The 17,829-nt window shown below is 36.7% G+C and overlaps 1 protein-coding gene across 1 annotated transcript in view; it reads left to right on the top strand.

The window, feature by feature from the left end:
• The window catches only part of sntg2 (syntrophin, gamma 2), a 79,922-nt gene that overhangs the window by 19,890 nt on the left and 42,203 nt on the right, over positions 1-17,829 (top strand). The window contains exons 3-8 of the mRNA XM_016511900.1: positions 989-1,045; positions 1,314-1,371; positions 2,914-2,957; positions 6,379-6,420; positions 9,889-9,976; positions 11,694-11,785. Of these exons, the coding sequence (XP_016367386.1) occupies positions 989-1,045; positions 1,314-1,371; positions 2,914-2,957; positions 6,379-6,420; positions 9,889-9,976; positions 11,694-11,785 (381 nt within the window). The remainder of the gene's footprint in view (positions 1-988; positions 1,046-1,313; positions 1,372-2,913; positions 2,958-6,378; positions 6,421-9,888; positions 9,977-11,693; positions 11,786-17,829) is intronic.

Below are 17,829 nucleotides of genomic sequence, written 5' to 3'. Positions count from 1 at the left end.
TTGCAAGCTATTTATTAGGAGAAGACAGAGACGTGGTCATAAAACAGGCATGGGTCAGATAATGGCAAACAGGTATATGGTGGGCAAGACACAAGAATAATCCTAGGGCTAGCGAAGGTCAACGAATGGCGAACAGAATCAAAAGGGTGAGACTAAAGGGATAAATCCAGGAAACCAGGCAAGGATCAGAAACCGAGAAAACAGACAAGGCAAGGCAAGACTAGGCTAGGCTAGGAAGCTAACGAGGGCTCTGTAGAGTAGCTATCACTGCTGGCGATAAGCGCATACAATACTCGGCCGTTAGAAAGGAGTGAGATTGAGTGTTAAATAGTGAGTGAGTGATATGAAACAGCTGTGTGCAATCAGTGCTGTGTGCAATCAGTGTAATGAATGATGGGATATGTAGTCCGGGGTGATATGCAACAGTGTGTGGTGCGAGAGTCAATGAAATGGAAAGAGTGACCTCTGATGGCTAGCAGACGGAAGTTCATGGACCGGATACGTAACAATATTACCTTCCCCTGATATGAGGCTTTTTGTCTTTTTAAATCTCATTTAAAATACATTAGACACACAAACAGTAAAATGCATGAACGTATTAATTTCCCCCTGATATTACCTGGATCTTTCTTTTTTATTTATGTATTTATGTGTTTATTTTTTTTATTTTTGCCTGATATTACCTGTATTTGAAAGTTGAGGCTTTCTGTCTTTTTAATGTTATCTTTAAAAAAATAGACAAATAAACAGTGACATATTTATTTATTTTGCCTGATGTTACCTGATTTTAAAAATTGTTGTTAATGTTATTTAATAAAAACAAACATTGAACACATCAACAGTACAATTAATTTATTTATTGCCTGGTATTGCCTGTATATATAAACATTTTATGTATGTAAGTGTCGCCTTATGACCACTTCTTTAATTATGTGTTATGCGGTTGATGCTATGAATATTTTACCAATTAAATTCCCATTTTTTAAAGCACAGAACTGTTGTACTTCGAAGACAGCTGACTGGAGGTCTCGGTCTGAGTATCAAAGTAGGTCTTTTGCTTCTTTTAATATCATTCATTCACTTTAAAAAGCTTATTTAAACATGCTCAGGTAGTGCACGCGTATCTCCACAGGCCAGATAATTATTGCGCAATATAAGTCTTTTAAAGATCAAAGAGAATCTTGATATATGGATCAAGTCTCATTAGTTTTATTCACAATAATCTTTGAAGAGGCAATAGATTTGTATTTTTGAACAGTGCTGGATGTAAGATGTAGAAGTGAATTTCCTTGACGGCTCTTTATGCATTTCAGGGGGGAGCAGAACATAAAGTGCCTGTGGTCATCTCAAAGATTTTCAAAGATCAAGTAGGTAAGATGACAAGCGTTCCTCCCATCCGCTGTAAAGCAAAGCAAAGCGCTAGCGATAACTGTTAAAAGAGTAGTTTGCTCACCCTCAGCCCATCCAGGATGTAGATGAGTTTGTTTCTTCATCAGATTTTTTCGAGAAATGTAGCATTGCATCACTTGCTCAGCAATGGATACTCTGCAGTGAATGGGTGCCGTCAGAATGAGAGTCCAAACAGCTGATAAAAACATCACAATAATCCACAAGTAATCCAAAACAGCTCTAAACAAATATGTGGCTGGATTTTGATGTGAGAGACAACAGGAGATGGACTTTTTCACTGGAGGAAGCGTTATTATGGATTATGGACTCATATTTTAGCCGGAAGCATTGGTTTGAAGTTAAAAATATCTTAAAGGGATTATGAAATGTGTTTTCTAAATAACATTCTTGTTTTATTTTATAAGGTTTTTTTTTGAGGTGCGTTTATAATCTTAAAGGTTTTTTTTGTTTGTTTTTTTTTTTCATCAAAAGCGGCCAAAATTTACATATAAATAGTCATTTTTTACCCTGAATTTCGCCTCTGGTTTGAATGCTATGTTGGAAGGGGCGTGTCTCCTGTGAGACTTGAGTGGAAACGCCCACTACTATGATTGGATAACATATTTGCATATGAAATGAGCATTACATGTGGAACTCTCTCAAAACTTTTACTGCATTTTTGATGATGTTATCGTGAAAAGTGTTTATTAGCTTTATAATTAGAACAACTCCCATTGCGTCAAGGCTGCAGCCAAACAGTCATGTTTACTAACACACAAACTTACAAACACGCAGCTTTTGTCTTCTCCAGATGTTAACTGATGGACTGGAGTGGTGTGGATTATTGTGATGTTTTTATCAGCTGTTTGGACTCTCATTCTGACGGCACCCATTCACTGCAGAGATCGTTGGTGAGAAAGTGACGCAATGCTACATTTCTCCAAATCTGATGAAGAAACAAACTCATCATCTTGGATGACCTGAGGGTGAACTATTCCTGTAATATATGGTGTACTACAATCTTGTAGAGTACAGTTCTTCCTACTTTTGTTTTATATTTAATATAAATGCACTGCACAGCCTAAATGTAGTCCTTTTGAAATCCATATAATTAGCACTTGCTGAACAGTATTTGAGAACGGTTTGTCTTTGTTGCATGCTATACAGTTCAAATGTATTTTAATCACAGCGAATTCAAGACTTTATGCATGTCATGCTGCATTGCATTTGCAGTTTTATTGGTTTTTATTAGCTTCCCGCTGTCCTTTCTTACTTCTGAGCTGCTTAGTGTAGAAATATATCCGCCCTTGATATCAGAAAGCTTATGAAGTTTCATCATATTTGTCAAAACGCATTGAACTAAAACCCAGATTTGTGTGAAATTCATCCCAAAGCGCTTCACTAGATCGAAAGGCTCATCAAACTCAAATCCTGATTGCATGTCATCGCATTAAAGCACTATTAAATGAGTAATTATGTCCCAATCTTTTCATTAACCTCTGGCCGGACCGTCCGGGGCCGCAGCCGATCAGACGGGGCTGCTGTTTATCGGCGACGCCGTGTTGCAGGTCAGTGTTTCGGGCTTTTGCACGCTCTCGCTCCTGACGCGGCCCTCGGGGGCCAAGGGTCCATGTTAGAGCAGCGTTCCCTCTGAATTTTAATGACGCTTCCCTCTGATTCATTTACTCCGGCTTGACTGGAGGTTTAACCTTTATCTCTTTGTATGAATCAGAGGAACAGCAACAGAAAGAGAGAGAGAGCAAGAAATAGAGTAGTAGCTCCTGTGGTGCGACTGAAACAAATGGTTTTACTACATTTTGAATGTCATTGAAGCTCTTTATATAAACATACAATACAAGGTGAAGTAAAAATCTAATTCTCCTCTTTAGGATCACCAAGTCTGATTCATTTCGGTTAATTTGGACAGTTTGTATTTAATCAGTCAAAGAACTTGCAGCGTTTTAGTTTCATAGTAGAGGATGTGGGTAAATGCTGCTGTACTTTACTATGTTTTCAATTCCGTTAGAGGTATATTCTTGTTAAGTTGTATTTACTGTAAATTTACTGCTAATTGAGAGTGTAATCAGAGCTTTTATGCCACAAAATTATGGCTCTTATTATATAATTTCTTTAAAAAAAATTCTTGCTTACAGATCTCAACCTTTTGAATGGCTGTGTATTTAATAATTTATATATTTATATACAGCTGTGTATATAATAATAATAATTATAATAGCACAAAAATTGTTAAAATGATTAAAATGAAACCAAAAATATAAAATGTTATATTATATCATTAACTAAAATCATATATGGCTCTTATTAAATTATATAATGGAATAAATATACAATTAAAATGATTGTGTACCCTTGAATATTGTGTGTGTGTACAGTATATATAAAATTAAATTAATAATAAAGTAATGCTTTTATTCAGCAAGGATGGATTAAAATATTAACATTTACATTTAAAATTGAAAGTGACAATAAAGACATCTATAATGTTGCAAAAGATTTCTATTTCAAATAAATGCTGTTCTTTTGAAGTTGTTATTCATTAAAGAAACCTGAAAAATAAAATGTATGACCGTTTCCACCAAAATATGAAACAGCACAACTGTTTCAACATTGCTAGTAATCAGAAATGTTTCTTGAGCAGCAAATCAGCATATTAGAATTGGATTTGTTTCAGCTTTTGTCTTCTCCAGATGTTAACTGATGGACTGGAGTGGTGTGGATTATTGTGATGTTTTTATCAGCTGTTTGGACTCTCATTCTGACGGCACCCATTCACTGCAGAGATCGTTGGTGAGAAAGTGACGCAATGCTACATTTCTCCAAATCTGATGAAGAAACAAACTCATCATCTTGGATGACCTGAGGGTGAACTATTCCTGTAATATATGGTGTACTACAATCTTGTAGAGTACAGTTCTTCCTACTTTTGTTTTATATTTAATATAAATGCACTGCACAGCCTAAATGTAGTCCTTTTGAAATCCATATAATTAGCACTTGCTGAACAGTATTTGAGAACGGTTTGTCTTTGTTGCATGCTATACAGTTCAAATGTATTTTAATCACAGCGAATTCAAGACTTTATGCATGTCATGCTGCATTGCATTTGCAGTTTTATTGGTTTTTATTAGCTTCCCGCTGTCCTTTCTTACTTCTGAGCTGCTTAGTGTAGAAATATATCCGCCCTTGATATCAGAAAGCTTATGAAGTTTCATCATATTTGTCAAAACGCATTGAACTAAAACCCAGATTTGTGTGAAATTCATCCCAAAGCGCTTCACTAGATCGAAAGGCTCATCAAACTCAAATCCTGATTGCATGTCATCGCATTAAAGCACTATTAAATGAGTAATTATGTCCCAATCTTTCCATTAACCTCTGGCCGGACCGTCCGGGGCCGCAGCCGATCAGACGGGGATGCTGTTTATCGGTGACGCCATGTTGCAGGTCAGTGTTTCGGGCTTTTGCACGCTCTCGCTCCTGACGCGGCCCTCGGGGGCCAAGGGTCCATGTTAGAGCAGCGTTCCCTCTGAATTTTAATGACGCTTCCCTCTGATTCATTTACTCCGGCTTGACTGGAGGTTTAACCTTTATCTCTTTGTATGAATCAGAGGAACAGCAACAGAAAGAGAGAGAGAGCAAGAAATAGAGTAGTAGCTCCTGTGGTGCGACTGAAACAAATGGTTTTACTACATTTTGAATGTCATTGAAGCTCTTTATATAAACATACAATACAAGGTGAAGTAAAAATCTAATTCTCCTCTTTAGGATCACCAAGTCTGATTCATTTCGGTTAATTTGGACAGTTTGTATTTAATCAGTCAAAGAACTTGCAGCGTTTTAGTTTCATAGTAGAGGATGTGGGTAAATGCTGCTGTACTTTACTGTTTTCAACTCCGTTAGAGGTATATTCTTGTTAAGTTGTATTTACTGTAAATTTACTGCTAATTGAGAGTGTAATCAGAGCTTTTATGCCACAAAATTATGGCTCTTATTATATAATTTCTTTAAAAAAAATTCTTGCTTACAGATCTCAACCTTTTGAATGGCTGTGTATTTAATAATTTATATATTTATATACAGCTGTGTATATAATAATAATAATTATAATAGCACAAAAATTGTTAAAATGATTAAAATGAAACCAAAAATATAAAATGTTATATTATATCATTAACTAAAATCATATATGGCTCTTATTAAATTATATAATGGAATAAATATACAATTAAAATGATTGTGTACCCTTGAATATTGTGTGTGTGTACAGTATATATAAAATTAAATTAATAATAAAGTAATGCTTTTATTCAGCAAGGATGGATTAAAATATTAACATTTACATTTAAAATTGAAAGTGACAATAAAGACATCTATAATGTTGCAAAAGATTTCTATTTCAAATAAATGCTGTTCTTTTGAAGTTGTTATTCATTAAAGAAACCTGAAAAATAAAATGTATGACCGTTTCCACCAAAATATGAAACAGCACAACTGTTTCAACATTGCTAGTAATCAGAAATGTTTCTTGAGCAGCAAATCAGCATATTAGAATGATTTCTGAAGATCATGTGACACTGAAGACTGGAATAATGATGCTGGAAATTCAGCTGTGCATCACAGGAATTAAATACATTTTAACAGATATTCAGCTATTTTTAAATTGTAAAAATATATATATTTTTTTACTGTTTTTCCTGTATTTTTAAACAAATAAATGCAGCTGTGGTGAGCAAAGAGACTTCTTTCAAAAACATTTAAAAAATTGTGTACGGTAGTGTATATATATCTACAAAAAATATTTCTAAAAATAAAATGTTTTATTACATTAAAGAGAATTTGTGGAATATATGTGGTTGTCATAAAAAATTATGTCAGAATGCAAAAAAAAAAGTTTGTTTTAATAATCTGATTTTGCGGTGAATTGTGATCTCAGTATGTTTATTTTAATATTTTCTTTTCCATTTGCAGGTCAATGGCATTAACGTGGAGAAGTGTACACACGATGAAGTCGTGAGTATCTGATCGGCTCTTTCGTTTGTGTTCTTGAAATGACATTGATACAGAATTAATCAGATTCCACTGAAGCGCTCGGTCCTTTTATATCAGCAGCGAGTGATTCGTTTCTCCCTGAACGGCCTCAGCTGTAACTGATCGATAGTGAGTAGATTCATCACACGCAGATCTCGAGAGAGAAGCGCTCGCTCACTCCGGCAGGGTTTTCTCTGTGATCCTGACAGCCGTTCCTCACATCTCCATCCAGACGTCAGAGGACGTGATTAGCGATTTCCCCGGACAATCGCAGACTAACTAAGAAAAGCTGACCATGACAGAAGATGACAGAAATCATCCTGTAGGACAGAAACAGCACAAATGAGATCTGTAATGATCAATGGAGATCAAATTGAGCTTCTGCTTAGAGTTTATTCTGATCCCAGTGTCTGCGATCAGAAGATCTCAATATGAGTTCAAACATTTCGAGTTCCTCCAACATCAAAGTGAAGTGATGTGACATGTGGCCAAGTATGGTGACCCATACTCAGAATTAGTGCTCTGCATTTAACCCATCCAAAGTGCACACACACAGCAGTGAACACACACACACACCGTGAACACACACCCGGAGCAGTGGGCAGCCATTTATGCTGCGGCACCCGGGGAGCAGTTGGGGGTTCGGTGCCTTGCTCAAGGGCACCTCAGTCGTGGTATTGAAGGTGGGAGAGAGCGCTGTACATTCCCCCCCCCCACCTACAATCCCTGCCGGTACGAGACTCGAACCCGCAACCTTGGGTTACGAGTCCGACTCTCTAACCATTAGGCCACGACTTCCCCCACTTAGGCCACGACTTTTTACATTCAATTTATAGGTCGATATACTCGTTTTCGGTAACACTTTACAATACAACCTCATTTGTTAACATTATTAATGCAAAAGCTAAAAATGAGCAGGGGTGTGAAGTAACGAATTACAAATACTCACGTTACAGTAATTAAGTAGTTTTTATCAGTAATTGTACTTTTTTGAGTAGTTTAAAAATTGTGTACTTTTACTTTTACTTGAGTACATAATACTCATGAGTACTTTTAAATAGGCTACTCTTTTACTCTTACTCAAGTAGTTTTTTGGACAAGTACTTTTACTCTACTCACACTACATTTTTTGGAAGGTAATGGTACTTTTACTTGAGTATATTTTTTCAGTACTCTTTCCACCATGAGTAATATATTTTTCTAGCATTCCTTTAGAACAGATATATTTTTAATTATTTGAAATATTTGTAATATATTTATCTAGCATTCTTTGTTAATGTTCGTGTCTAAAAATACAATCATTCAGGGTTTGTTCATGTCAGTGTTGTTTTAGTATCATTGAGATACTTTTATAGTTTTTTGTAAATAGAATATGATTTAATATTTTCTGTTTTCATTTTAATTTTAGTTAAAGATATAATAATTATATTGTGTGTTGTTATTATTATTATTATTATTATTTTTTAATGATAATTAAATTATTAATAATTAATAGTTTTTAATTCAGTTTCAGTTTTAGTTATTTTAGTACGTTAATTTAAACTAAATGAAAATTAGAAATGTTGCCTTGGTATCTTGCTGAACTTTTTTTTTTTAAATAGTTTATTAAAATTGTATATATTATTTTTATATTTAGTATTTCAGTTAAAGGTTATTTTATATCAAGTGTTTTTTGTTTGTTTTTTTAAGTTAGCTTTTATAGCTCTGGTTCATGTTAGTTCACAGTCTGAGGAGAAACAAAGGAGAAACGCCTGACACAAAGCTGATGCTTCATTGAAGCATAATTAAAAGTCTTCTGGGCAATAAAAAAGCAATAATACACATTTTTCATCTGGGATTTTACATACTGTAGGTGTCTCATGTTTGAGATGCGAGACCAACCTCATGAGATCATTCGGAAAAATGGGAAGGTTTCTTAGAGCAGTCTTTTAAATATGATTAAGCGATCAGAGCCAGATTATAATGATATTCACTCGCTGCATGGTCATTATCATTGAGTTACCCAACACTCATAATTCTACATTTTATAATCTAGTTTAAAAGTCAAAATATCTCTATATGAGCTCAAACATGTCTGGTTTTCAATAAGATTGCTTATTTAAAGGAATGTCCCTGGTTTGCCCTCCAGCGATGAATGTCTGTGAGTGTAAACAGGCTTTAGATTGAAGGCATCTTGAGTTTTGAGGCTCAAACACACACGAGGGTTTCTTGGCGAATGCGTGGTTTCTTTTAGCATCAGCTCTCTGTGGAAATGTTGTACAAGTGTGTCATGTTTTCATCAGATTTGTCAAATTAAGTCACTTTTCTTGCTGTGGTTATGATCAAATGAAGTCTAAAAGTCAGCATGTTATCAGAATTGATCCTGTTTCTGAAACTGCATTCAGATATGACTTATGATATATATATATATATAACTGTAAAAATTAGAATTGTTGCCTTAGCAATTAACTGAAATATGTGTGAGCTGAATTACTTAAAAAATAGTAAAAAAAAAAACGTCAAAACATAAAAATGTCAAAAGCATATAACAAAATTATGTGCAACCAAACAACATTTCCCATCATTCTCTGTAGCAGCACAATAATGATAAAATACACAAATACAACATCAGTTAACAATGTTATTTTTATTATAATTTATTTATTACATTATTTAAATATATACATATTTTGAATTGGCTTTTGTTTTCATATTTAAAAAAAATAATACAATTTAAACTAAAATTAAATACATTTAATTTAAACGTAATGCCTCCTTGCAAAGTATTAATTTCTTTTTTTTATTATTTTGTTTTATTTATTATTTTTTTTAATAAATAAATCTTACACACTGTTACGTGTTAGATCAGGGTTTCACAAACTAGTGTTTGTAAGTTTATGAAAGGGTAATAATTCATACAAATGTAAAATTAAAATGAATCTTTTAAAAATAAAAACAATATTAAAAATAAAAACAATAAACAACCAAACAAAAACTTACAAAAAAATATGGAATTTTACATGTTATTGCATGTCATGTGACCATTAGCTGACATCAGAGGACCATAAAACATTAAAACATGAAACATTAACTTAAGTAAATATTTAAATGATTAAATATTTTAATTACTTCAATAAATTTAAGTAAATATTTTAGGTCAGAGAGGTTCAGCTGACAAAGAAGTTGTGAATCCCTGCATGAGATGATGAAATCTGAAGATACGAGACACTGACGGAGTAATTGCTTGTCTAGCCTGAACCCAGCGGAGAGGTCACACGACGCGTGCTGTAATAACCATTTATAAGAAATCTCTGAGAGATTACATGCTGATTGCATAAAGAGTTGATTTAATCCAAATGTTGAGGCTCCTCGACTCAATTAGGTGTGAATCAGTCATTTAAATGCAGCTCAAGTGCATCTTCTCATCCTGATGTCAGGAGGATGTTTTGTCTCTTTTATATCTCTTTGAAGGTTCATCTTTTGCGGACGGCAGGGGATGAAGTCACCATCACTGTACGCTACCTCAGGGAAGCGCCGGCCTTCTTAAAACTCCCATTAGGTAGGTTTGCTTCACATCTGAGCTCTGTTATAAACCTCACTGTCTGGACAGGCAGCTGCCTTCAAAGGAAGCATCCTAACTGAAATGCAACCTCATTAGTGAGTGATTTGGATGCTCTCCATAATCAGAAATATTGCATTTAACACAAATTGCATGGCAAACGCATGGGAAACTGTTGCAATGCATGCTGGGATAGTCTTCTCTGCAAAGTATTCATGTGATGCTGCTGAATTATGGTTATTTGTCATAATTAAGTTTTAATTGTAAATGTTGCTTATACAGTTTAGTTTGAATGCATTTTGTGCTCTGTTGATGAAGAACAGCAATAAATCTTACCAGACGATGCCACTAATTTAATCGGTTTATTAGGCAACCGAACAACATTTCATCTTATCATTCTCTGTAGCAACACAATAATGAAAAAATATGCAAATATAACATTAAGTACCAATGTCATTTTAATAGTATTTATATACTGTCAGTTTTTATTCATATTTTGTATGAGCATTTTTATATATTTTTTTTCAGTTTTTATTTTTGTGTTTTTTAGGTTTTAGTAATTTTGTTATGGGCTTTTGTAATTTTTATATATATTTCAATATAGCTTTCATGTATTTTTTTCAGATTTCGTTTGAGTAATTTTAGTCATTTTTTAAGACATTTGTTATTTTAGTAGTTGAACATTTTAAACGTAAACTTTTTTTTTTCATTTATTTGCCAAAGCAACATTTCTTATTTTCATTTTAAGGTTTAGGTTTTTCATCTAATATTTATAGTTTTTAAATATATTCATGTGTGTGTGTGTGTATCAGTGCAATGGTTGATGGGAAATGCAAGGGAGGGTGATGTGTAACAGTCTGTGTGGTGTGAGAGTCAATGTAATGGGAGAATAACCTCTAGTGGCAATCGGCCTGAAGCCCACGGACCGGATTCGTGACAGTGTGTGTGTGTGTGTGTGTGTGTATATATATATATATATATATGCATAATATTTCAGGTTTATTTCAATTAGCAAAATTTATTTTAATTGATAGATTTTTTTAAATGGTTAAAGATTTTTAATGATCTTATTTTTAGTTAACAATAACATCACTGTCAGTTATACACCTAATTGTAACGTTTAGTTTTTTTTTCATCTAGTATTTCTATTTTTATATATTTATTTTTATGTGTGTGTGTATAGATACCTCTGTTTTGTTATGTCATCTTGAAAGCATCCTGGGTATTTGTCATGAAGTGAAAATTTGATTTTCCAAGTCATCCCTTTTTCTTCGGACTAAAGTTACTTGAATGAACGTCACATTTCATCTAGTTGGAAGTAGAAGTAGGAACGAATCTGAAGGCAGCATCGACTCTGCAGGAAGGTGAATCTCTCGGGACTGAAGCGAGCAGCTGTGTGCTGCATGAGACAGAAAGACGACTTTCAGAATGGCATGTTGTAGATTCCCCTGCATGAAATTTACTTTTTGCACTCTGCAATTTTCCAGTGACCCCTGTGTCGGAACTCCTGCGTCTCGTGCATTTCACACTCACTTTATACCCATAATCTACTGTGATTTTGATGTCCATGGCATCATGACAACCCAGAAAGCGGCTTGCCAAGCTAATACATGTCATATCGCGTGGATTTAGAAGTGTGGAGTCACTAGAGTAGATTTGCACACAGTATGAGCTCTGATGTATATAGAATATGTAGTAATCTGCCGTATTCCCTCAGGTTCACCCGGACCGTCCAGTGATCAGAGCAGCAGGGCATCCTCGCCGCTTTTCGACAGTGGTTTGCATTTAAATGGGAACTCGAGCAACACGGTAAGTCACCTTTTGTATCGTTGTGAGCTTCACCTCCGTTAAGGAGCTTATTCATAAGCCTCGAAAGTGAGACAGATGACAGAATCAGGTTGAAAATGCCTCTTTGTCAGATAGAGAGGTGGAACTGACTCTAGATTGAGCGCTGTTGGTTAAGGCGAGCGTCACTTATTTTTGCTCATAATTAGGGTTAGCAGTTTTGAACAAACCTCCAATAATTAGAGGTTTTAATAATTAAATAATTTTTTTCAGAATTCTCAGTTTACATCTCACAATTAATAACTTGCAATAGCGAGATATAAACTTGCAATTCAGAAAAAACTCAATTGCAAGATGTAAATTCACAATTGTGAGTTATTAATTGATGTAAAGTCATAATTCTGAGAAAAAAAGTCAGAATTGCAAATACTTTATGCATATAGTTAGGCTTTAACTATTTAATGGCGCAACACAAAAATAATTAGTATTTCATAAGTTGTAACTTAAACTAGGCTAAATTGTAATTTATGCGCAGCTGATGCAACCGGCCCCAGATTATTATTGAGACGTTTTTTTAAATACTGCTAGTTACCATCCATAACACTGCTGTCCTAAAAAGAAGCCTCAACTACACCAACGGCCCATTCAAGCAGGATATAGAGGTCATGTATTTCATTCTGACCTTGAAATATCATTGCCAAGGCTCCTCGCTGCTAGTTAATAGAGTGCGGCAGCCACACAACCTGACAGACTGAAAATATCCTGTCGTCATCTGAACGAACATACTGTGTCTCGTTAAGCCACCGGTCACTTTCTCATTCAAATCAGAGAGCAAAGGGTAAGGCAGACGTCTGACTCGATCTGCTCACAGCTCACATGAACACGCAGAGATTTACATGCTGTATATTAATGTGATGACACGCGTGACACTGAGACTCTGGGGAAGCGGCATCCGTGCTGCGTGTCAGCAGGTGAAGCTCTGAGATCTGAGATCTGCATACAGCCTCTGAAAATCCATTCACGCCTCAAAGAGAGAGAGAGAGAGAGAGAGCGCGCTGAAAATGAGAAACTCGATCTCAGAGTGCCGACAAATCAAGATTTCTGTGTTGGATGCGACCCTAAAGTCTATAAATAGAACAGAGCTCAGAGCTCGGTTAGTAGAGTTTTTTTGCCAGGGTGTTTGCCAGGACGTTGCTACGGGGTTGCTGGGATGTTTGTCAGAGCGTTGCTATGGGCTTGCTGGGGTGTTTGTCAGAGCGTTGCTATGGGGTTGCTGGGGTGTTTGTCAGAGCGTTGCTATGGGGTTGCTGGGGTGTTTGTCAGAGCGTTGCTATGGGGTTGCTGGGGTGTTTGTCAGAGCGTTGCTATGGGGTTGCTGGGGTGTTTGTCAGAGCGTTGCTATGGGGTTGCTGGGGTGTTTGTCAGAGCGTTGCTATGGGGTTGCTGGGGTGTTTGTCAGAGCGTTGCTATGGGGTTGCTGGGATGTTTGTCAGAGCGTTGCTATGGGGTTGCTGGGGTGTTTGCCAGGGCGTTGCTTTGGGGTTGCTGGGATGTTTGTCAGAGCGTTGCTATGGGGTTGCTGGGGTGTTTGCCAGGGCGTTGCTTTGGGGTTGCTGGGATGTTTGTCAGAGCGTTGCTATGGGGTTGCTGGGATGTTTGCCAGGACGTTGCTACGGGGTTGCTGGGACGTTTGTCAGAGGGTTGCTTTGGGGTTGCTGGGATGTTTGTCAGAGCGTTGCTATGGGGTTGCTTGGGTGTTTGCAGGGCGTTGCTATGGGGTTGCTGGGGTGTTTGCCAGGGCGTTGCTTTGGGGTTGCTGGGATGTTTGTCAGAGCGTTGCTATGGGGTTGCTGGGATGTTTGTCAGAGCGTTGCTATGGGGTTGCTGGGATGTTTGTCAGAGCGTTGCTATGGGGTTGCTGGGATGTTTGTCAGAGCGTTGCTATGGGGTTGCTGGGATGTTTGTCAGAGCGTTGCTATGGGGTTGCTGGGATGTTTGTCAGAGAGCATTGCTACGGGGTTGCTGGGGTGTTTGTCAGGGCGTTGCTATGGGGTTGCTGGGGTGTTCTGGGTGGTTGCAGAGTGTTGCTGGGGTGTTTGCCAGGGCGTTGCTATGGGGTTGCTACAGTGTTTGCCATGTCACGTCATTGCCATTACCATTACCAGTTTTAAGAAGGCCATTACAGAGCATAATGTAAGTGTCTAAAACAAATGTGCACAGTTCAGTTGAATGATAAATTTGTGCTATTTAACTTAATGCTGTTGAACATACTTTATAAAGCAAACTTTCTGCTAAAACAAGTGCGTGATGTTTATCTTTCAGTCAGATGCGCATGAAAGTTGGTTTCTTTACTATAGCAACATTAGGTTTCAGGTGCGTTTTCTTTCTGAATCATCATTGACAGGTAGAAAAACTGTACCATTTTGTTTAAAATGAAAGTAAGATAAAGACCCTCACGTCACGTAGAGGTGTGTAAAATGTTTGGTTGAAAATACATGTAGGCCATATAGTTGTTATGAATAATTCACTGACATTTAAATCAAGACATGAGCCTGAGAAAGAGAACAAACAAGGCAATATCTTATTATTCAGTGAAGAGTTAGTGAGGGAATCGTGTGGAAAGTGCATAATATTCTAAAGTAGTCTGTCATATGTTTCTCGGTAACACTGTAATAAGGAATTAAACTATTACTAGTTTCACAATAAAATTCCAGATGGTTAGGTTTACTATTTCACATTTTTAGCATTAAAACTGAATTCAATTATTGTGGTAATTTATATTTTTATGGCTTATATTTATATATATAACTATACATAACTAATATATTTATGGCTGGGTGATATGGCCAAAAAAAATTATCACAATAATATTTTTTTCATATCAGTCAATATCGATAATTATCAGAATAAATTTCACATTTTTATTTATTTCAAGTTTAAAAGCAGATTTTTCTACTAAGTGAAAGTTTTAGAAACCAGACTGTTAATTGTGGTTTTAAACTACTCTTAATGGTCAGAACCTAACAAACACTTCACGTTTTTTAATTCTTCACACTTTTGCAGTCATTTTTCCTTAAAGGGGTCATATGATGCTGCTAAAAAGAACATTATTTTGTGTATTTGGTGTAATGAAATGTGTTTATGCGGTTTAAAGTTAAAAAAACACATTATTTTCCACATACTGTACATTATTGTTTCTCCTCTATGCTGCACCAAGAGCTTGTAACACTCTAAAGAGAAAGGAAAAAATGAAATCGCATCATATGACCCCTTTAACAAAATAAATATCTTAATAGAAAAATTAATTTCTTAGTTTCTGCATGTTCTAATGAGTGATATTGTTTTAAATCATGAAGCGGGTTTGTGTTCCTGACTTTGATGACGAGTATCTTCAGCACAGTTTGCAGTGCAGGCTTCAATATTAATAACAGTACATTTTTTGTCTCTTAGAAATGCACATTTGACAGTAGCTTGAGTTGATAGTAGGAGTAGCTTGAGTTTGGATGTAGATGTACATTTATGTTCATTATCAAAAACAGTAACATCTGTAAAAATTGTAACAACCTTATTTTTATACAGTATGGTAAAATTTAATTATTCTGACTGTTTGAGTTTCATTCAAATTAACCATTGGTCTTCCATAGTAGTATACATTTAGATCATGATAACCACAGTTAAAACCTCAATACCATGGTAAAAATGTAACTATAGGGTTTCTAGGTATTTGTATGAAAAACAGTGGTCTAAATACATTTAGTATAAATTCACAAACACTATATCTTAATCCCAAAAAAATACTGTAATTATATTCCATTACTCCATTAATACATTTAATACATGTAATATAAACCCTTCTGTGTTGCTATGGGGTTGCTGCGCTGTTCTGTGTGTTTGCCAGGGCATTGCTATGGGGTTACTGGGCTTTTCTGGGGGGTTTTACCGGGGTGTTGCTATGGGGTTGCTGGGCTTTTCTGGGTTGTTTTCCTGGGTGTTACTATGGGGTTTCTGGGCTTTTCTGGGGTGTTTGCCAGGCCGTTGGTATGGAGTTGCTGGGCTGTTTGCCCGGGGCATTGCTATGGGGTTGCTAGGCTTTTCTGAGGTGTTTGCCTGGGGCGTTGCTATAGGGTTGCTGGGCTTTTCTGGGGTATTTTCTTGGGGTGTTGCCGTGCTTTTCTGGGGTGTTTGCCCAGGGCTTTGCTATGGGGTTGCTGGGCTTTTCTGGGGTGTTTGCCAGTGAGTTGGTATGGGGTTGCTGGGCTGTTTGCCCAGGCTGTTGCTATGGGGTTGCTAGGCTTTTCTGAGGCGTTTGTCCGGGGCGTTGCCATAGGGTTGCTGGGTATTTCTGGGGTGTTTGCCTGGACTGTTGCTATGGGGTTGCTGGGCTTTTCTGGGGTGTTTGCCAGGGCGTTGCTATGGGGTTGCTGGGCTGTTCTCTGTGTTTGCTAGGCGTTGCTATGGGTTTGCTGGTCTTTTCTTGGGTGTTTGTCAGGGCATTGCTATGGGGTTTCTGGGCTTTTCTAGGGTGTTTGCCAGGGCGTTGCTATGGGGTTGCTGGGCTGTTCTCTGTGTTTGCTAGGCGTTGCTATGTGTTTGCTGGGCTTTTCTGGGGTGTTTGCCAGGGCGTTGCTATGGGGTTGCTGGGCTGTTCTCTGTGTTTGCTAGGCGTTGCTATGTGTTTGCTGGGCTTTTCTTGGGTGTTTGTCAGGGCATTGCTATGGGGTTTCTGGGCTTTTCTGGGAAGTTTGCCTGGGCATTGCTAGGGCATTCTAGATGTTTGCCAGTACATTGCTATGGGGTTCCTAGGATGTTCTGGGTCTTTGCCAGAGTGTTGCTATGGAGTTGCTAGAGCGTTCTGAGTGTTTGCCAGGGTGCTATATTGTTGCTAGGGTGCTAACACCTTATAGTGTTGCTATAAGGTTGCTAGAATGTAATGCCTGTTTGCTAAGGCATTGGTATGTGGTTGCTAGGTTGTTCTGAGTGGCTTCTTACCATCTCAAGTGAAAGAAATCCCTCCTCATCTCTCTGTGATATTCTGCTCTCTAGATATAGCTTAGTTTCCTCCTTTAGTGTAAGATTATAAAATGTTTCTTCTATATTTTAAACACACCTCTAGCATTGAGTAATAGTGATGTTTGCCTTAACACATAATATGTGACACAGTAGTCACCATGGTGTGTTCAGATCTGCTAATTTGTCAGTTCTGTGTAAATGAGAGCATCTCCAGGAGCAGAACTGTTTCTTTTAATGAAGTTCCTCCATAGACGCATTGTATGCCCACAAAAAAAAATAAAAAATGTGAAGATTGGGAGCTTGTAAGGCATCTTTCCAGGAACACTGTACACAGATACTTCACTATTAAACATTGAATGGCAGCTACTGTGTCCAATTAGCGTAAACAGATGAATTATTTTCTTCTATTGACTCTCTCTGCCTTTGCCAGACATGGAAATGTGCAAAAACACACATAGCACTCTCCTGACTGCTGACTCAACAATAATTGTGCTTTTTCTTGTGTTCTTCAAATGATTTTTTTTCTAATCCTCTTGTAGTGCTTGAACTTGTCACCCACAGGTGATTATAATTCTCTGAGCTTGTCGTCCCCTCCAGGCTGCTGTGACATTAGCATTTATTCATTTACATACTTGCCAATAATTAGCATAGTAGCTCTTTTTGCCAAATCTGGAGGTAGGGTTGCCAAATAAATCTGGTATTTTGGTGCATACTTAATATTTACATTTACATTTACATTTTGTCATTTTGCAGACGCTTTTATCCAAAGCGCCTTACAATTGGGGAATACATAAAGCGACAAGTATAACGAAACTTATATCAAGTCAAGTCAAGTCAAGTTTATTTGTACAGCGCTTTTCACGATACAAATCATTGCAAAGCAACTTTACAGCAAATTAAGTTTCTAAAATATTTAGTGGTAGCTTATCAGTGGTGACTGTCAATTAATGTACATATGGCAGAAATGTATGGAAAAATCAATTTAAGACGTAATAAAAAAGACGATGAACACTATTAACAGCAATTATTATATAATGCAATCAAACTTATAGCAAAAT

The sequence above is a fragment of the Sinocyclocheilus rhinocerous genome, unplaced genomic scaffold (assembly GCF_001515625.1).
Source record: "Sinocyclocheilus rhinocerous isolate Xijiao unplaced genomic scaffold, SAMN03320098_v1.1 scaffold805, whole genome shotgun sequence".
Lineage (NCBI taxonomy): Eukaryota > Metazoa > Chordata > Actinopteri > Cypriniformes > Cyprinidae > Sinocyclocheilus > Sinocyclocheilus rhinocerous.
This window is presented reverse-complemented; position numbering and strand designations above follow the sequence as displayed.